General features: G+C 34.6%; 1 protein-coding gene across 2 annotated transcripts; it reads left to right on the forward strand.

Annotated features, from left to right (window-relative positions):
• Positions 1-388: 388 nt before the first annotated feature.
• Positions 389-19,111, forward strand: LOC111705892 (nuclear receptor coactivator 1). Of its 2 annotated transcripts, none has more exons than XM_023478591.1 (24): positions 389-574; positions 1,797-1,856; positions 2,397-2,497; positions 2,772-2,934; positions 3,193-3,303; positions 3,500-3,542; positions 4,080-4,153; positions 4,513-4,591; positions 5,227-5,346; positions 5,648-6,987; positions 7,223-7,301; positions 8,607-8,707; positions 9,350-9,788; positions 10,369-10,476; positions 11,170-11,253; positions 11,745-11,785; positions 13,140-13,309; positions 13,903-13,977; positions 14,604-14,794; positions 15,102-15,208; positions 15,813-16,162; positions 16,994-17,128; positions 17,309-17,669; positions 18,046-19,111. In XM_023478591.1, the coding sequence occupies exons 1-24, from the start codon at positions 423-425 to the stop codon at positions 18,593-18,595; spliced, it is 5,034 nt and encodes a 1,677-aa protein (XP_023334359.1). In that variant the 5' UTR covers positions 389-422; the 3' UTR covers positions 18,596-19,111. The 2 variants fall into 2 exon arrangements, with proteins under 2 accessions (XP_023334359.1, XP_023334360.1); XM_023478592.1 differs by having other exon boundaries at positions 15,105-15,208.
• The last annotated feature ends 1,552 nt before the right edge of the window (positions 19,112-20,663 follow it).

The raw sequence follows: 20,663 nt of genomic DNA on the forward strand, positions 1-20,663 counted from the left end.
CATATCTTTAAATCTAGCGGTGGGCGTTTTTATACAATATTGACGCATGTTGTTCTTGTGTGACGAAAATATGCGTAATTAATGTTGAATCTATAAGCTAGTTTTTGTTAACTTGTTTTATTTGAATTTGGGTATGGAAGGGCTGAAACTATTAACTAGATTCGAATGCCCATAATTGAATCCGACATTTGCACATTGTAATATTTTAATGGATAGTTTTAAACCCATTTGAATTATTTATAGTAACGCAAGTCAGTGAATGTATATTGCTCCTTCGCAACAGATATAAGTATAATTAGTAGCGATCAAACCCGAATTTGACAAGGAATCAGCCCTGCAAACTCCTTCCATTTTTCCCGAACATTTGAATTGGAGGATCACTTGTAATTCTGTGTCTAGTCCCTTTACTGTTAATTAAGGTGATGTCTGATACAAGTAATGGGGAGTCTGGAACTGTTGACGATGACCTCACAAATCCGAATAAACGGGATAATGAGAAGAAAAGACGGGATCAAGAGAATCTCTATCTAGAGGAGCTATCCCAGCTCATCTCAGTAAATCTACCAGAGATAAGGTACAGGGTGTCCCACATAACATGAAAACAGGGGTGTATATTATTAAGAATTACCTTTACCACCCCCTTGGTGAAAATTATAAATTATTTTGTGGGGGGGGGGGGGGGGGAATGACAAATTTGAAATTAAAAGACAAGTTTTTTCCTCTGTTTTAATACACGTTACCCAAAAATTGATTGATTTCCCTCTAAAAATCATTTATTTTCTCAAGTCTGAGAAAGTTTTACGCTCCGTGCAAACATTCCTAACTTCTGGCGGAAAATATTGAAATGGGGAAGGAGGAGACAGGATAGCATTGAATATGTATTAGGCACAAGGTGTCCAAATAAACAGAACAATTTAGAGACAAGATGGTATAGAATGTGTATTCGGTACAGGGTTTTCCAATAAACCTAACAATTTAGAGACAAGATGGTATAGAATGTGTATTCGGTACAAGGTGTCCAAATAAACCTAACAATTTAGAGACAAGATGGTATGGAATGTGTATTCGGTACAGGGTTTTCCAATAAACATAACAATTTAGAGACAAGATGGTATGGAATGTGTATTCGGTACAGGGTTTTCCAATAAACAGAACAATTTTAAGACAAGATTATGTTGAATATGCATTCAGTATAGGGTGTCCCAATAAGTATGACAATTTAAAGACAATATGGTATTGCCCATGTATTTGGTACAGTGTGTCCCAATAAACATAACAATTTAAAGACAATATGGTGTTGCACATGTATTCGGTACAGGGTGTCCCAATAAACAGAACAATTTATAGACAAGATGGTATCGAATGTGTATTCGGTACAGGGTGTCCCAATAAACATAACAATTCAAAGACAATATGGTATTGCACATGTATTTGGTACAGTGTGTCCCAATAAACAGAACAATTTTAAAGACAATATGGTATTGCACATGTATTCGGTACAGTTTGTCCCAATAAACATAACAATTTGAAGACAATATGGTATTGCACGTGTATTCGGTATAGAGTGTCCTACAAAATATGACAATTTATAGGCGATAAGATTTGTACCTAAGCATTTTGTTTACTTTAAATTGACATAAAATGTTCTTATTTTTGTTATTAAACCATTTTCCATGTTTTTAGAAAAACATTGGCTCAATTTTAGAAAAAGATATAATAAACCCAGATGAAATCTGCGAGCATTCCAATTTTCAAATTATTTGTGGAAGATTTTTGTTAAAATATTTATTTTTTAGTGATTCTGACGATTCGTCTGGCACTGTTGATCCAAGAACAGAGAAAGGATCAATTCTCAAGTAAACTTTTTTCTCTTAGTATTTTTTAATTGAATTTAAAAAAAATTCGTCTGAAATTTTAATTTTCAATTATTATTTTTCATGTTGACAAATTTTAACTATTCTAACTTACAGCAGTAAAACAATTTAGCAAAAACCTAACTTTATTCCAAAACTTTTTTGAATTTGAAAAATGCCACAGCACACATATCTTAATTGTTTTATCTTTGTTTTCAAAAATTATTTAATATTGTACTGAGCTGAAAACTTTAAAACGGGATATCCTTAATCCCGATATGTAAATTAATCGAGATTAAGAACAAGAGGAGAACAAGCATTATTTAATCTGGATATTAAGAAAAAAGAGGAGATCAAGCATTATTCTCGATTTCCACCATTATAAAGTTTTCAGCTCTGGTAACTTTCTTAGAAAAGGTTGCTGCCCCATTTGAAATAGAAAAATAACGATAAGTGATCGTTGTGATAAAATGGTTTATTTTTTATGTTGCATTTTGGACATGAAGCTTGTTTAGAATTTTTCTAAAAATCCCTTTATCACAGAGAGACAGTGAAACGACTGCGTGAAATACGAACAGATCAGTTTGGTGTGAATCAAGGTCCTGTTTCTGCGAACCAACCTATTCTACCAAAAGAGATATTAGGTAAAGTCTTAGCTTTGCCAGGTCTTAACAATTAATGTTTATTTTGTGGGCTGAAAACTAAAGTTAAATATTTTTGAAATTTTAAAAGATTGACATTGAGAGATTACGAAAGTATGACTAACCTCTTAAGTCTAAACTGACCTCTGAAGACTTAGTGACCTCTAATCTAACCTTTGAAGACTTAGTGACCTCTTCACTGACCTTTGAAGACTTAGTGACCTCTTAACTGAACTGTGAAGACTAGTGACCTCTAAACTGACCTCCTAATGTTCAGGATCTCTTGTTCTTGAAGCTCTGGATGGATTTATGTTTATTGTCCGAAGTAACGGTCAGGTGGACTTTGTGAGCGAGAACGTGTCCGAGTTCCTGGGCTTCAGTCAGGAGAATATTACAGACCAGTCCATTTACTCATTCATTCATCTTGGGGACCATGCCAGGTAGGTCCAGGGGGTTTTTAGTTGACAGGTTACTGGGGAAGTTTTGACGGGGGGGGGGATGAGAGACATTTTTTAGAATCATCCTAGTTGTAGCAAGTAGCAAAACGTGGTTTTACGTCAGTTAAAATTTTTATATAATCGAGATTATGAGAGCCTGGCCTGATCAGTTATCAATAATTTATATTTTACAATTGATTGATTGATTGATTGGTTGATTGATTGGTTGATTGATTGATTGATTATTTGATTGATTTCCAGGTTCTCTGTGAACCTACAGACTGAGAGTTGGACGAGTTGGAAGAGGTTGAGTGGGGAGTGTGGTCCTAAAGAGATAAAGAACCTGGACCGGAGTAATTTATTTAATATAAGGTTAGAAAACCTGATTATAATATCATTCATTAAAGAAAATATGTTTTTGTCACGTTTTTTTTATAGATTTTTATTTTCTTTTTTATATTTTATCTAGAAAACTAATAATTTTAATCCTCAGCGTTTGCTACTCCCCCCCCCCTTGCCCTTCTTGACTCTATATGACATTTATATAAACAATCCACTTATTTTTCAGATTCAGACTGAAATCAATCAAAACAGAATCATCTAAAAACAAGGAAACCATTAGATTAAAAAATATATGAATCCACTAAGGAGATTTATAGATAGAAATGGGGAGAAAATGGCATGTTTTTAAATTTAAAGTTAAAATGGTAAAACTTTCGAAAATATTCTCTTGCTCAATACAACTATTTTTATAATTTTCAATCCATTTCATTTTTATTATAATTACCAACCACTATAACTTTTTATGATTAATCTCTGTCATTGTTGATCATTATTGATCATTATTGATCATTATAGATCAATATTGATCATGATTGATCATGATTGATCATTATTAATATTTATTAATCATTATTTATCATTATTAATCATTATTAATCATTATTAATTATAATTAATCATTAAGTAATCATTATTAATCGTTAATTATTATCAATCATTATTAATCATTATCAATCATTATTAATCATTATTAAATAAATAAATAAATAAAAGATCAACCATCATTCCGTGGAAATCATAATTATCATTTTTATTCATTATTGATCATTATTTCATTATTTATGATCTAATTGTTACCCCTGTAGCATGATACGTTTGAGAATATGCAGGTCACTGCTATTGTTATGTTAACCCCTGACAAGCTGAACAAGGACAAAAGGTGGAGTTTATACCATATATTTTCTAGACATCTATCTTTTCGGTTCGACATACTAAAATTTTTAACATTATTTTACAAATTGCAGAAAGTTCTGAAGCACTTCTGTTGTTTGACAATGTTTTAGACACTAAATGATTCTTCCAAAAGTTTAAAAGAAATACTAGATATTTGCAGCAAGAATTTCAAGTGCTTTAAAATTTTGCCTGTCCATGTTTACATTGTACAGTACTGATTTGAAAGGGGGTGGTTGGGAAGGGGGTTGTAATAAATTTCCAGATTTCTGATGAATACAGATAAGACACCAAAGAAGTAAGAAGTCTGCTGATACCTAAAGTGGTTAATTATATAAATTATTTTAGTGCACTTCTCTGCATTGCCCGTCGTCTTGCTTCAAATGAGAGTTGTTCTGAAACTCCGGTGGAGTCCTTCACAACTCAGGTAGCATCAAACAATCAATCAATCATGCACTACAATCATCCAAATCCTTAATTAAGCTGATTCAATATCTTAATTAATTATAAATTTGAGTTTTGATTAGCGCGATTTAAAAAGATGATTGCCATTACGTATTTTGCTTTTAATCTCTGTTTCACACTTCTCTATATTATTATAACATCTTTTTCTTTCATGTTGTTAGTTTGTTGTCGAAAAATAACAAGCACTCCGATGTAAATGTATAAAGGGGAGGGGCTGAATATTCCTTCAAACGTTTAGTTTTGAGATTTAAACATTTCCTACAATGTATTTTTTAAGATTATTTTTTAAAAATTAAAAATTAATTTCTTGAGCCTGAGGAGTGAGTGGATTGGACCATATTTAAGGAACTAGTTATTGTTATTCCAAAGCAAGGTTAGCAGCTGTTTTAAACTGTGTATTAAGCTTGAGCCTGAGGAGTGAGTGGATTGGACCATATTTAAGGAACTAGTTATTGTTATTCCAAAGCAAGGTTAGCAGCTGTTTTAAACTGTATATTAAGCTTGAGCCTGAGGAGTGGGTGGATTGGACCGTATTTAAGGAACTAGTTATTGTTATTCCAAAGCAAGGTTAACAGCTGTTTTAAACTGTATATTAAGCTTGAGCTTGAGACCTGGAGCGTAAGCACAGTGGATACTAGCGGACTCCCAGAGCAGTATGTAGAGGTTATTGGTCCTCACTTCATTGGGAAACAGCTCACTGATATTGTCCATCCTCAGGTAGAGTTTTAAATTTGTTAATCTTATCCCTCCCTAATCCACAAATCAGTATCCACCCTTTAGATGAATTGGGTCCTCATGACAAAAGTTCACTTATTATTTGAAATAATTTCTTTTTTAATTTTATGAATTATCTCTAATTAATCCCAAACTATGACCCCAACTTCAATTTTGCTCTCTTTAATGAAAAGGTTGAGCATAATAATAGAAGTTTTCTTTTATCATTAGATAATCTGATTTATTTTGCTAAGGAAAATTTGGAGCAAGAAATTTCGTTTATCATATTTTGTAAAATGTTCAGGATGCTCCCCTTCTGAATGTCCATCTCCAAATGCTCCGCTGTGAGGGGTCCCATGTAAGCCGAGTTTACCGTATGCAGCTTCCTCCTCCGCACTACACTGTACATGTTAAATCCAAATCTAAGATATTCAAAGGAGAAACCAGCACAAAGGGATTTGTCATGTCAACCCATCATATTGTCCGGGAGAGTGACATAAAGAAGGATGAATTGCCAGCATTGAGAATGGATTTCCCTAGTTCGGTCGCTAGTCCTGAACCTCCAAGAATTAACACGGCTAGTTATGGAACCACACCTAAGCTCCCCCAGGCACCACCAGACCGTGAGATCGTTATTAAGAAGATACCGCCCATAGCCTATGAGGATGAGAGTGTTGGGATTGATCTGGCTTCATTCCTTCGAGGTGAGACTGAAGTTTTTACACCTCTCCTAAACTCTGCTACACGACAGTTGCAGGAGAATCAAAGAAACCCCTCCTCCAGCTCCAAACCATCTCCTGCTCTGATGAGATCTATCTCCTCTCCTACCTCTACCCAACATGTGCCTACACCTAGTACAGGTTACCAAACTATCTCACCCAGCTCAATATCTCAAGCTGTATCTTCCTCAAACTCTTCCCGTCTCTCGTTTGGGACACTGGAGAGAATACGACCAGGTCTACCACCAATAAGTTTTGCAAACCTCTCAGTAATTCCGTCTCCCTCTCCCCGCCCTGTCTACCTGCACAGTACGACCAGTATGCGACCTATTGCAACCCAACAGGGTTCTAGTCCGGGAGGGGATACCAACCCCCATCAGACTGCTGTGCTAAACCCCTTCAAATCAGATACTACAGGTCAACTGCCTTCCACGCTCTCCTACACCTCAAATCAAGCATCATATTCTACCATCCAATCAACTAAGGCAACTTTTCCCTCCAATCCTCAAGGTTCATATTCTTCCAAGCCACCTTCCTCTGGCCAACTGGCCTCTGTATCCTATACCTCAAACCAGCCTACTAGTTTGTCATTTTCTCAACCCCAGTCCTCATCTTCCTTACTGACAAACAATCCGTCAATTAAACAATTTCAAACCACAAGTTCCCCCACCTCAAATCCCTACACTGCTTCTAATGCTACTCCCATGCGGCCATATGGGTCACCAAATCCTCCCGTTCCTAGACCCTATACCTCACCCAATCCTCCCGCCCCCAGACCCTATACCTCACCCAATCCTCCCGCCCCCAGACCATACATCTCACCAAACTCTCCGATGTCAGCATCCTACCCATCTTCTATCTCCTCTGGATCTGGGAAGAATGAAATTCTCACTAGTTTACTCTCTTCAAACAATTCTAATTTAAGGTATAATTTTGCTGCTAATGAAGAGTATGTTGGTTTATAAGATTGGGTAATCATGGTTGGTTGGTTGGTTGGTTGATTGGTTAGTTGGTTGGCTGGTTGGCTGGTTTGCTGGCTGGTTTGTTGATGGGTGGGTGGGTTGGTTGTGTTGGTGTTTGGGTTTGTTTTTGTGGGTTAGTTGGTTGCTTGGTTGTGATTGAAAAATCAGTTGACTGTTTGTGATTGATTGATTATATAGAACTTCTCCTGGTCTCCAAGCTAGAAACCCTCTACCTCAGAAGTCTAATCAGCTACTCAAGGAGCTCTTAACCTCAAAGGTACATTTACACAGATAACAGTTAAAAGAGTGATCTGAAAAAGTCCTAGACAATAATAACTAGGATTTAACTTTAACAAGAAAAACGTGTACAATAAAAGTATCTCGTTCCCTCCATTAAATCATAGATCCATCCATTCATATATTCTTCAATTCATAAATTCATCTATTCATTAATATTCGTCTATTCATTTATTCATATATTCATCCTTTCATTAATATTCATCTATTCATCTATTCATCTATTCATCTATTCATCCTTCCATCTATTCATCTATTCATCTATTCATCTATTTATCTATTTATCTATTCATCTATTCATCTATTCATCTATTCATCTATTCATCCTTCCATCTATTCATCTATTCATCTATTCATCTATTTATCTATTTATCTATTCATATATTCATCCTTTCATTAATATTCATCTATTCATCTCTTCCTCTCTTCCTCTCTTCCTCTCTTCCTCTCTTTAGCTCCTTATCTCTTCATCTTTTTTTCTATTCATCTATTTTCTATTCATCTATTTATCTTTTATCTTTTTTATCTATTTATCTATTTATCATCTATTCATCTATTCATCTATTCATCAACCCAGACCGAAATATATTTTCAATAAATGTGGAACTAACTTTTTTACTCTACAGAGGTTTGGTCCATCATCATCACGAAATTTTAAATCTATTCATCTATTCATCTATCTATCTATTCATCTATTCATCTATTCATCTATTCATCTATTCATCTATTCATCTATCTATCTATTCATCTATTCATCTCTTAAGCTCCTTATCTATTCATCTATTCATCTATTCATCTATTCATCTATCTATCTATTCATCTATTCATCTCTTAAGCTCCTTATCTCTTCATCTATTTTTCTATTCATCTATTCATCTATTCATCTCTTCATCTCTTTAGCTCCTAATCTCTTCTTCTATTCATCTATTCATCTATTCATCTCTTCCTCTCTTTAGCTCCTTATCTCTTCATCTATTTTTCTATTCATCTATTTTTCTATTCATCTATTCATCATCTATTCATCTATTCATCTATTCATCTATCTATCTATTCATCTATTCATCTATTCATCTCTTAAGCTCCTTATCTCTTCATCTATTTTTCTATTCATCTATTCATATATTCATCTATTCATCTATTCATCTATTCATCTATTCATCTATTAAGCTCCTTATCTCTTCATCTATTTTTCTATTCATCTATTCATATATTCTATTCATCTATTCATCTATTCATCTATTCATCTATTCATCTATCTATCTTTCATTTCTATTAATCTATTTAGGAAAACGTGTCAAGACCTATCCCTATTGAAAATATATCTCTACGTCAACTACTAAACGGAAAGTCTGATAAACCACAACAGTCAGAATCTGAATTATTAAGGTAAGGATTTTAGAAATTTTATTTAATAGAGTGATATACAGAAAAAGAAGAATAAAGATTGTCTTAACAAAGTCTTAATTGATTTGGCTCGTTACTAAGGATTCGACTGATTGAATTATAGGTTGATTGAATGATTGAATGATTGAATGGTTGACTGGTTGACTGGTTGACTGGTTGAATGATTGAATGATTGAATGATTGAATGATTGAATGATTGACTGATTGACTGAATGATTGACTGATTGACTGATTGACTGATTGACTGATTGACTGATTGACTGATTGACTGATTGAATTGTTGAATGATTGAATGGTTGAATGATTTAATGATTGAATGAGTGAATGATTGAATGATTGAATGATTGACTGGTTGACTGATTGACTGATTGGCTGATTAAATGATTGAATGATCAAATGATAGGATTGAATAATTGATTGATTGACTGATTGATTGACTGATTGACTGATTGATGAATTGATGAATTGAATGATCGATTGATTGAATAGTAGATTGTTTGAATACTCAATTGATTGAATAATCAATTGATCAAATACTCAATATATTAAACAATTGATAGATTAAATAGTTAATTGATTAAATAATTAATTGTCGACTAATATTTTTACAAATTGTATTTGTAGAAGACTGAATGAGCCTGCCAAGGATCCTGGATCTAAATCTAAACTAACAGAACTATCAAAACTCCTGGAAGCACGATCTGCCTCGAAACGCCTCTCCGCCCTGGACGAGGGTCCACCTCAGAAAATCCCCGCCCTGAACGAGGGACCCCCCAAAGGCTCCGCCTCCCTAGAAAGCCTACTTCGGAAGGAGCCCGCCCCAGGACATATTAGCGGTACTCCGCCGAAATGGTCCGAAATACCGAACAAAAGCTTACCGCGTGCGGAAGTTATAAACCGGTTTCGAGATTTACAAAATAGGAATAACAACTCTGGAAACGGCGGAGGTAAGCCAGGGGGAAAACCTGGCCCCCCTGGTGGTATCCTAGCAGCTAAACTTCTTAGTCCTCTCAATTCAGGAAAAGAAGTGAGTATTGCGGACAGGGAGTCTCCTAGTACTCAGGTATAGAGTTTTATGTCACTTTCCACGTCATGTTAAGTGACCCTCCATTTTCAGTTTTACATGCCCCTACTTACAATTGTCTAATATTCTTGTTTTTCTTTCAATTTTCAATTGTGTTTTTTCTTCTTAAGTGACAAAGGGTGAATTAACAGAAAGTAAATTGACAACAGACATTATTAGTTAGTTAAAATTTTATCAACGTTTTTGCCACAAATTCTTTGTCCACATTTCTTAATCATATATTTTCCAATTTCAAAACCCATACGTAAGCATAAAAAGAATTTCTGGCGTCTGAGAGCTTTAATAGCTAAACTCTGTGTTCTGTTGTTTATATCTATGTAAATGGATAGATTCAAACTATTTATCCAGGGGTGTACAATTTTAAGAATTACAACGCTCCAAGAAGGAAAGTTTCTTATCTTTTCAATACTTTTTTTCCGTAAAAATTCGGACATTTCCCCCTAAAATGCATTTATTTTCCTCATTTAGACCAGAAATCCTTAATAATTCATCCTCAACTTCTGGGGGGAATGATATTTGAAGAAAATAAAGCACCCTGTAAAATGTCAATACTCTCAAGGATATCTCGGAATTGTTTGATGGGTTGAACTGGCCGGAACTGGAGAGGATAATGGGACCAGATATCCTCTCCTCCATGGATACTGAGCTAGTTGGGGACCAGCAGGAGGTAGGAAATATATGCATTTTACACTAAGAACACTTTTTCTTTTATTAACATTTGGATGGTGCTAAGCCACATCCATCAAAGTTAAACAATTTGGCCTTAAAAATGTTAAAACTTTGGAAATGCCATTTTTTTAGATTAAGGTTGAACTATGCCATTTTAAAATCCTTTTTGCACCATTAAAATGTCATTCAGTAGAAAATTAGAAGCAACATTTGTAAAAGAAAAAATTCTTTAATTTTTTATTACATTCAGCTATCAATGATTTAAAAACAGAGATCGTAACGGAAGGTCGAAGATCGAATAAGCGGGATAAAAAGTCTAATTATTTTTTAATTGTGAATTTATGCCAGTGATTAAATCTAGTTAGAATTATTGTTTTATTGTTCCTATAAAGCGATATATTTTGTACTCGATTCAATTAAACTAAATCATTTCTGATATATGTTATCTCTACCACTTCAGCGCTTATTCGCTATAAATTAATGATGAAGTTATTTTCTAAGGTCGACTACTGAAGTAGAACATATTTCATCCCAATTAAATACAAAAGTTCCTACAATAAGCATATTACATCTTTTTACACTCATACAGTACTATGCACTCCATGCACCTGCACCCTTAAACGCTGTACGAAATAACAGTAATGATAAATATTGTTTTAATAACCCGGTTTTAATGTTTACAATCGAATAGGCGCACATCAGCGCGATTGAGTTGCAGCTAAGGCAGGAGATTGAGCGATCCATTCAAATCAACAACGCGGCAAACTCCCACCAGGTTATTTTTTTTTTTATGAACCCGGCCCACATCTCATTTTACTTTTAATTATTTTGTAATTTCTCCCCACCCCTTCCCCCCTCCTCGCCTTCTTGTACTTAATTTGGTAATTCAAGCTTTATCTCGAAAAATGAGTTTGGTACGTAACAACAAGATAAATACCTGTTAAACATACAGTGAGAACCAGAAAACTTTGAAACAGTAAGACGACTTTCAAACTTAAGTTATGACTTTAAATAGTCCAATTGAGGTACAGCTATTGTACGTTGTACACGGAAACCATTTTACTTGTAAGTTATTTAATAAGTAAAAGTGCTTTCTTTGTAACTACATTAGATACTTTAATTATTACTTCAATGTCGTCTTCATAATCCACTGTTTTCTGGTTCTCACTGTATTGATCTTTTTTTGCAAATAAGAACCAATTTGAAAATAGAAATCTTAAATATAAAATGTTTAAAAGTTTTCAATTTTTACTATTTCCATTTTAGAACCAAGTCCGTGGAGTTCATCAGCCTGTTATTGCACAAAGGTAAACAACTAGAAATAATCATAAAACTTTATTGTAAGTAATTTCATAAAATTTTATTCGTTAAATACAAAAATATCAATAAAGTTCAATACTGAATGATAAAAGAGTAGTTTAAAATAATTATAAAATTAATCTGACTGTTCAAGTAATTTCCTTAGACCCCTCGTTCATGGAATTGCACTTTCAATTCACAACGGTAACCTTTAAACCTGTGTCTGATTAAGGACTAATTACTTATCTTTTTTTAGCTGAAAATTATTAATTTTGAATTTTGGTTTCTCTGCAAGTGTGATTTACGGAAGTATGCTGCAGTGTCAATTTTTAATTTAACCTTTTTTAGTCAAGAAAAGCGACGATATCTTTCTTGTATAATTGGGTATCGTGAATCGGACATGCCAATCTTTAATTAGAGAGTTCCTTAAAGTTAAGTGAACAGTTCCTTTAAGTTCCAGCTTCCCAGAACTTAAATGCATTATTGATAAGCTTTCTCAATCGTCAACTTGATTTAATGAAAACATGGCAAATCCGGATTATATTAAAGGAATTTCTCACGATCATTAATAGTGAATCCTTACTACAATTTTTTATTTTGCTTTTTGAAGTTCAATCTCAATGGATCCGTTTGAAGATTTTAATTTGAAAATAGAAATCCATTGTACTTGTTAAATTGCTGTTGTCTAATTTAATGATTTTATTGTACTTTGTACGCCTAAGCATATTTCCTATATCTTGTTTTATGTTTATAAGTTTTGAAATAGTTTAAATTCCTAGATTACAATCCTCACACATTTTCCTTTAAATTCCTCAGGAATTTCCTCAAGAATGTTCATTTATAAATGTTTATCTTTCTTTTAGAATAAAGAAATAATTGATGTAGATTTTGTGCTTTTATTTGATAACGAACAGAATGTACGTAATTTTTTTTATGGCCCTCTATTTACAGATTGGCATGTTTTCTGTAAACTGATGTAGGATGAAATAGTTACATTCTGTGCTTTTTTCCTGCTGAAATTTATTTTTTTCATTATTGTTTTAAAATTTAACACAAGTTAGAATTAGATATAGGTTTAAAGGGTACTGTTGTAAATCGGCCATACCCTTCTTTTAATTCTGGTTAAAGTACCGTGTTAAGATAAATGGTATTTGAAAATTTATATATTTTTAATGGGAACCTTATTAACAAAATGATGTCGAAATACTAATTGAATGATTAATAATAAAAATAATAATGCAATCTACAGAAAAGATTGCTTGTTATTATTTTACGTTTCGACTAAATTAAATTTGAAAGGGGGATTTTATTTTTTAAGTCGGTTTCATTTAGAACTTGTTCATTTCAAAAATCTTTGTTTAGAAGTTCAGTTGGGAATCTAAACTCTGATCAACTCCAGATTCCTCTGCAGCAGCAAAATCAACTAGGACATCAGCAGCCTCTTCAGGGACATCCTCAGCTACTTCAAGGACAGCCTGGAGGACGGCAGCAGCTGAGGACTCCACATCAGAAAATACTTGTTCAACGATCAGGTAGAGAATAGACAAGATGAGATTAATATTTGAATTTTAAAGTTAATTTTTACGGGACCTTGTTGAATTTTTTCCCCATAAAAGTAGGATATTGGGATAGAGAAAAACTTTATTTTTCAAGTAAAAAAGTCAAATTTTAAAAATATATTAAAAGTTGACATTATAGACAATAAGCTTAGACAATAAATATAGACAATAAATATAGACAATAAATATAGACAATAAATATAGACAATAAATGAAGACAATAAATAAAGACAATAAATAAAGACAATAAATAAAGACAATTAATTCTCAAGCTGAGATAAGAAGTTGATGAGGAGGGTCTATGGTGAATTAGTTTTTAAGGGGCCTATTGAATTTGTGTTAAAACTGAAGGAGTTGTTAAAGAAATTGTAAGATTTTTTTAATATTAAAGTATATCAAGAAAAACTAATTTTATTCTTAAGAGAAAGATTGATTTTTTTTTACAATTTAAAAATATATATTTTGGAGAATAACAGTTTTTTAGCAGATTATGATTAGGAAGTTTTAGAAGAGTCAATTTTTAACTTAGATTTTCATAAGATTTTTGATAATATCTGAATTTCTAGGAGGAACAAGTATGGATGAAATGATGAAGGGAGTTCCACCTAATGTTACAATGCTACCGAGCCTAGATAACACAGGTTAGGACTGAAGAGAACATTCATGAATAAAAAAATTACAAATTTTAAACAAAATTACAAATTTTAAACAAAATTACAAATTTTAAACAAAATTACAAATTTTAAACAAAATAACTAAACAAAATTAAAATTTTTAACAAAGTTACAAATTTTAAACAAAATTACAAATTTTAGAAACAATTATCCAAATTTAAAAAGTTATTAATAACTACAGGGTGGCCAAAATGTACGGATTGTACGGATTGTACGGATTGATTTTTTTTTTACCCTAAAATTGTACGGATTGTACGGATTGCACGGATTGTACGGATTTGTTTTCAAATTGTACGGATTGTACGGATTTTATCCTGGAAAATACATTTAATGTTTTTTTTTTTCAAAAATGGGATTTTTTTCGAAAATTGTGCTGATTGTACAGATTTTTAAAAAAATGTACGGATTGGTTTAAAAAAATGTACGGATTGTACGGATTTTTAAAAAAAAAATTGTACGGATTGTACGGATTGTTTTTCGAAAATTGTACGGATTGTACGGATTTCTTCTGAAAATGTACGGATTTTTTTACGGATGGGTTCAAAAAAGTTTTGGCCACCCTGTAACTAAAATAATTGTAAATTGTTGTACAGACAGTGGATCCCACCCGGTCCGGCACCTATCTGGTGACCCCAACTACGCCCGAGCGGGGTCACCTCTGTCTCCCTTCGGACGGAACTCCCCTGCATTGTCCCGTGTGGGCCGGCACGCCAGTGGGGACGGTGTACAAGGATACCAGGCGGCACAGAGGAATGTGCGGCATGCTAGCGGGGATCAATTACAGGTAGATAATTCACTAATGATGTATTTTTAACTGTGTACTTCCTTTTTAAAAGTCTAGATTATGATGAAATAAATGTGAGTATTGTAGTACTTTTTACGCACTAAAAAATATCTTTTATCCCACTTTTGTCCTGGAAGTCTTCTATTAAAGATTATAAAAAGAAAAGTCAATTTATTTGTTTTTTCAATTTTTTTTTAAAGTATATTTCTCAAATGTAATAAAAATCCTAGTTTGCCGTTCCCACTTTACTGGAAATATACTAAAAATTTTCTCATCAATTGCTTAAAAACATGAATTTGTATTTTAGCAGACTGGAAATTTAAACCATCAAATGAGACGCTTGAGTGGGGACTCTGTTTTCTCTGGTAGAAGACCTGAACCACCCCAATCCTTCTCCTCTCAGCAACTAAACAGGTTAGAACTGATTTTATCTAGTAGAGGACTTGAACCACCTCAATCCTGCTCCTCTCAGCAACTAAACAGGTTATAACTGGTTTTATCTGGTAGAGGACTTAAACCACCCCAATCCTGCTCCTCTCAGCAACTAAACAGGTTTTAACTGGTTTTATCTGGTTGAGGACTTGAACCATCCCAATCCTTGCTCCTCTCAGCAACTAAACAGGTTATAACTGGTTTTATCTGGTAGAGGACTTAAACCACCCCAATCCTGCTCCTCTCAGCAACTAAACAGGTTTTAACTGGTTTTATCTGGTTGAGGACTTGAACCATCCCAATCCTTCTCCTCTCAGCAGCCAAATAGGTTAGAACTGGTTTTATCTGGTAGAAGACTTGAATCATCTCAATCCTTCTCCTCTCAGCAACTAAACAGGTTATAACTGGTTTTATCTGGTAGACTAGACTTAAACCATCTCAATCCTTCTCTCAGCAACTAAACAGGTTATAACTGGTTTTATCTGGTAGACTAGGCTTGAACCATCTCAATCCTTCTCTCAGCAACTAAACAGGTTAGAACTGGTTTTTGTATAATGTTTTTTTCATTAATGATGATTTTTTTCAGAAACAATCTTCCTGTTGCGAGAAAATCTTCTGTTGGTGCTTCTTCTACTATTGGTTCTAACGCTATGGGAACCATTCGAACCATTGGATCCAGCTCTTTGGGAACCATTGGCTCCTCACCCTTTGGAACCTCAAGTTCCATAGGATCCAGTACCATGGTGACAATTGGGTCAAGTTCTATGATGACAATTGGATCTAGCTCAATGGGAACCATAGATTCCAGCTCCATTGGATCTATTTCCATGGGAACCATTGGTTCTAGTAACCTGGGAACTATCGGAACCACGAGTATGGGAACAATAGGTTCTTCTCAATTTGGAACCTCAGTTTCCTCAGCTATAGGAACAATAGGTAAAAATTATTTTAAATCTAATTTTCAAGTTTACTCATAATTATTGCGTGGAGAGAGTGGTGGAGGGGGTAATTTTCAAAGCTGGACACTGTATTTCCGCCGATCAAAACAAGGGTTTCCAGCTGATGAAATCTTTCGCGAAAAAATGAAAAATTTTCTTTTTCGTATTTCGCAATTTAATCGCGAATTTCCGCGAAAACCATAGCTGCAACAATCAATTGCGCAAAAAATTGCTTCGAGAGCTAAACATTAGAAGTTTTATTATATAATAATTAATAATTTCCCTTCCGTATTTTTTTTCGCAAAATTGCATTTTTCCCCCCGAATTTTTTTCGCGTTTTTTCTTGAAATTTTCGTATTTCTCGCGAGCAAACGAAATGCGTAAAAATCCGAAATTTTCGACAAAATTTTTTTTCGCCCAACGATTTATCACCCTTTTCGCTGAAAACCGTAATCAAAACCCGGCTTACTCAATAGTATCTCTTATTTAAAAAAGTTTATTTCTGAGTTATTTATCTATTAGGAAGTATAGCGTATGTTTATATACAGTACACGATATACTGCATGAATACTGGTGGTTAAAATTACCTAATCAAGAAAAGAACGGTTCAGTTCTAAGGTAGTAAGGTCATTATATCGTGAACTAAAGAAACTGCATTTTTGAACAAGAGGTACTTGAGAGGAAGTCGGGTTTGTGCCAACGGAAATACTGTGTATTTTGAATTTAGTAACTATGAATCGGACAGAACAATTTTGGAACGATTTTATCAAATTTTGAGCGGATTCAGCAGATACAAATTGTATTCAGTTAACTTTAGTTTTTATCTCAGGTTCTACAACTATTGGAACTGTATCCGGAGGATTTAGGAACTACGAGGTTCCCTCAGGTCGGAGTCTTAGCCAGGAGGACCTAGAGAGCTTTGGTCTCAGTATAGAGGTCACATCAGACGAGTTCTTCTTACCAGGTATATTCCCCCCCTCACCCCCCGACTTCCACTCGTTTTATTTAAAGTTTCGTACGAGCACGCTTTCTCTAAAGATCATCCCTCCCCCCCCCTCCCCGACCCACTTCTTTATAAACAAATTGTTTTGAAGTTTTTTTTTTAATTTAACAAATTCACATTTTTATATTTCTACATCTTTAGGAAATAACTTCTCTGTTGCTGCTCCCTCCCCGGCCCCAAGTCCTGTGTACAGTAGTGGTGACCTGTTCAATAAAACTGTACAATCTGTAGAGTCTGTTCAGCAGTTCAATCCAACCAGCTCAGCAAACTTCCTTCAGCCGGCTCAATTCCAGTCATTTACAGTTAACAGCTCGGCTAACCAGTTGAATGGGCCTGGCAGCCATCTGACCGGTTCCAGCAACCAGCTGACCGGTTCTGGTAACCAGCTGACCGGTTCCAGCAACCAGCTGTCCGGTCTTGGTAACCAGCTAACCGGTCCTATCACCCAATTGACCGGCTCAATCAAGACTTCTTCAAACTTTCCCTCTGAACCATTAACAAGGTAAAAAACTGGTTTTTTTCTGGCATTTTGATAGAAGACCAAATTTTAATGTCTGTATTTTGATAAATAACAATCAGGAATTAGAACTAAACATATAATACATGCTAGAATAAAATGTTAAAACCCAGGAACCAAAAGACTTAAAATAATTCATCTTTCTACGAAAAAAATTATTAATTTTTCTACGAAACTACGATGAAGGATTTCGGTATTGCAAATGATTTTTCTAAAGGTCTCATTTCTTATTTCCCACGTTTTCTATCTTTCAAACCCTTTTAAAGCGTAAACGCTTTACGAATAATGTATGGATATTTTAATAAGATAAATATTAGTTAAGCAAATGTTACTCACAATGTTAATTTTAAAATTTGTTCAGGTTTGCAGGTCCTAGATCTACGCTAGGCAATAGTAGACTCCAGCTTGGCAGTTCAGCTCCAGTAGGACAGAATAGTCCCAGACTTATCTCCTCCCAGGGTTCAAGATTCACTAGAGATTCTATTCCTGGCAATCAGTTTTCCCCTCCCCCACAACCGGTGGGCGCATCACCGACATACGCCCGGACATCTAGGGTAATCAACCAAGGACAAGGACAAATCATTCAGACGACACAAGGGAACATGATTCAAACAAGCCAAGGTCAACTAATTCAAGGTCAAATCCTTCAAAACTCGCAAGGACAATTTATCCTACAACAGGACGGCGGACAAGGGAACATTGTCCTGCAGCAAGGTCGAGGACAAAATCAACTCATTCTTCAACAAGGAGGAGGACAACAACAACAGTTGGTCTTACAAGGACGTGGACAGCAGCAGCAGCAGCAACAACTATTCATTAATCCGGGAGGACGAACTCTTGGAACAGGACACGGGTTACCTTCTCCTGGTCCTGGACCACCAAGACAAATTCTTCAGGGACCTGGTCCCTAGAGTTCCACTTTTCTATATGGACCATGTTGGTCCTTTGAAACCTTTTTTATTGGTCTTATTCTTTGAGTGTGGAAGAGAGCTGATAAACTACATAAACTACAAAATCTGCCGATTTACCATTGAAACAGCTGATGCAGCTGATTCAGCTGATTTACCACCGAAACAGCTGATAGTCCTAGCTCCTAACCAACGGCAGAATGGGATTTACAATCTTGCCAACTTAATAAGGTGGAAACTTAAACTGATTAAAGGGACTGTTGTTGTAATTTCAAGTGACCCTCCATTTAAAAAAAAAAGAGTGGCATGCCCGATTCACAACAGTAATCCTAATCGAATGAGAATTTTCTTATTCAAAAGTTTTCATCTACGGGTTTAAGTTAGTTTGTAAAATCCCATTCTTTTTTATTAAAATTTTTTTTTCCAAAATTGTGATTTAAAATGTTCCGGATTGACGCTCTGCTTCCAGAGAAACTGATATTATGAATTAATTATGTAAAATATAAACTTGGTATTCGATTTATTTTTCTATCTGGACGAGATGAAACAGACTTGAAATAAAAGACTTTAAAGGTTCTGTGAAGGACAAATCAATGTGTATCTGTACTCTGAAAACTATTACCTATAAATACATTTTGGAAGAAAAGTTTTATGTTTACTAAATAGTTCAGAAAATGTATTCTTTCAAACCGCACACTACTTTTGCTGAAACATTTCTTCTTGACTTTAAATTTTGTCTTAATCGTGAGGAAACATTTATAAATTTTTTTACTTCGTTAACAATTACATTTTGAGCATTTCTCAATTTTTGATGACTGTAGAATGAGTATTATAAGTTTAGAGTCTGAAAGAAAGCATTTTGGGACACAATCATCAAATGTTAAGAATAGAAGTCATATGTATTATGTTTGGAGAGATATTATTTATTTTATACATGCTCCTTGGAAACTATGACGAAATTAGCTGCGGCAAAATTCTGCAGGAAGTTATAAATATAATCATAGCAAGGAAAAATGAAGTGAAGTGTAAGCGGACCCCTGAGAAATAAAGTATAAATTTATGGGAAAAAATAATTTTTTTTTTATATAATAGCAGCTTTCAAATGTTCATCGCTAGGGTTTCAAATGAAGCAAAACACGACGCAAAGGCAGGATTCAAGTGAACATTTTTTAAGATAGATATTTTTTGTTTTGTTTTGCACTAGGTTTTCTTTCCCTTCAGTGCTATATTGAGAAGCTATTCTGAAACCACGGGGGGGGGGGGGGGTCCGTCCCCCGGCCCTGAATCCTCAGGGGGATTAAAGGTCGTGCCAACCCCCCCCCCTTGCATCTGCTCCTGCACGCAAAGGGCGGGTAAAGTGTTTCAATTTCATCTTTATTAGTCAAAAATACTAAAGAATGAAGAGGAGAAATAAACAAAAAGTCTTATAGCGCGCAATTAAAATCATGTTTCCTTGATACCCCGATCCTCTCGTAAATTCGAGAATCTGCCTCTGAAAACATTTTTATTCAAATCGCGCATATCAGTCTTAATATACAAATATTTAATAATAAGTAATTGGCACGTTGAAACATTTCAACATCCCCCCCCCTGCCTACTACAAAGCGTTCCTGTGAAGCCCCTGCGCGGTTGTAAAAATTAAACCGGTTTTTAATTCGAGAGTACGTTCTGTACACTTGTACTTCTCTTACGGACACGTCACACAACACGACTTTGATTCCTGTTTCAGACTTTCAGTCTTATCGGATTTTGGAGTTCTGACTTCTGGGTTACTTCAGAAATCAGAATCTTAGTGAGATAAATGTTTCATTAATTTACTGAGAATAGTCATTAATAATTTGCTTCATGCTAGATTTTTGGTAATTTTCTAGTGAGCGATTTATGGATCATTCCCCCCCCCCTTCCAATAAATTTTGTTCATGCAGTATATCTATGATACACACGGATATAATTGATCATGTGGCCGCAGCGCCCGGCACCCTAGCTTGTCCTAGCCGTGGCGCTCGGCCCCTTAGCGTGTCCAGAAATGTCTTGACCTAACCTTACTCTAAAATAAAATAAGAATAAAAAG

Source organism: Eurytemora carolleeae, unplaced genomic scaffold (genome assembly GCF_000591075.1).
Source record: "Eurytemora carolleeae unplaced genomic scaffold, Eaff_2.0 scaffold614, whole genome shotgun sequence".
Lineage (NCBI taxonomy): Eukaryota > Metazoa > Arthropoda > Copepoda > Calanoida > Temoridae > Eurytemora > Eurytemora carolleeae.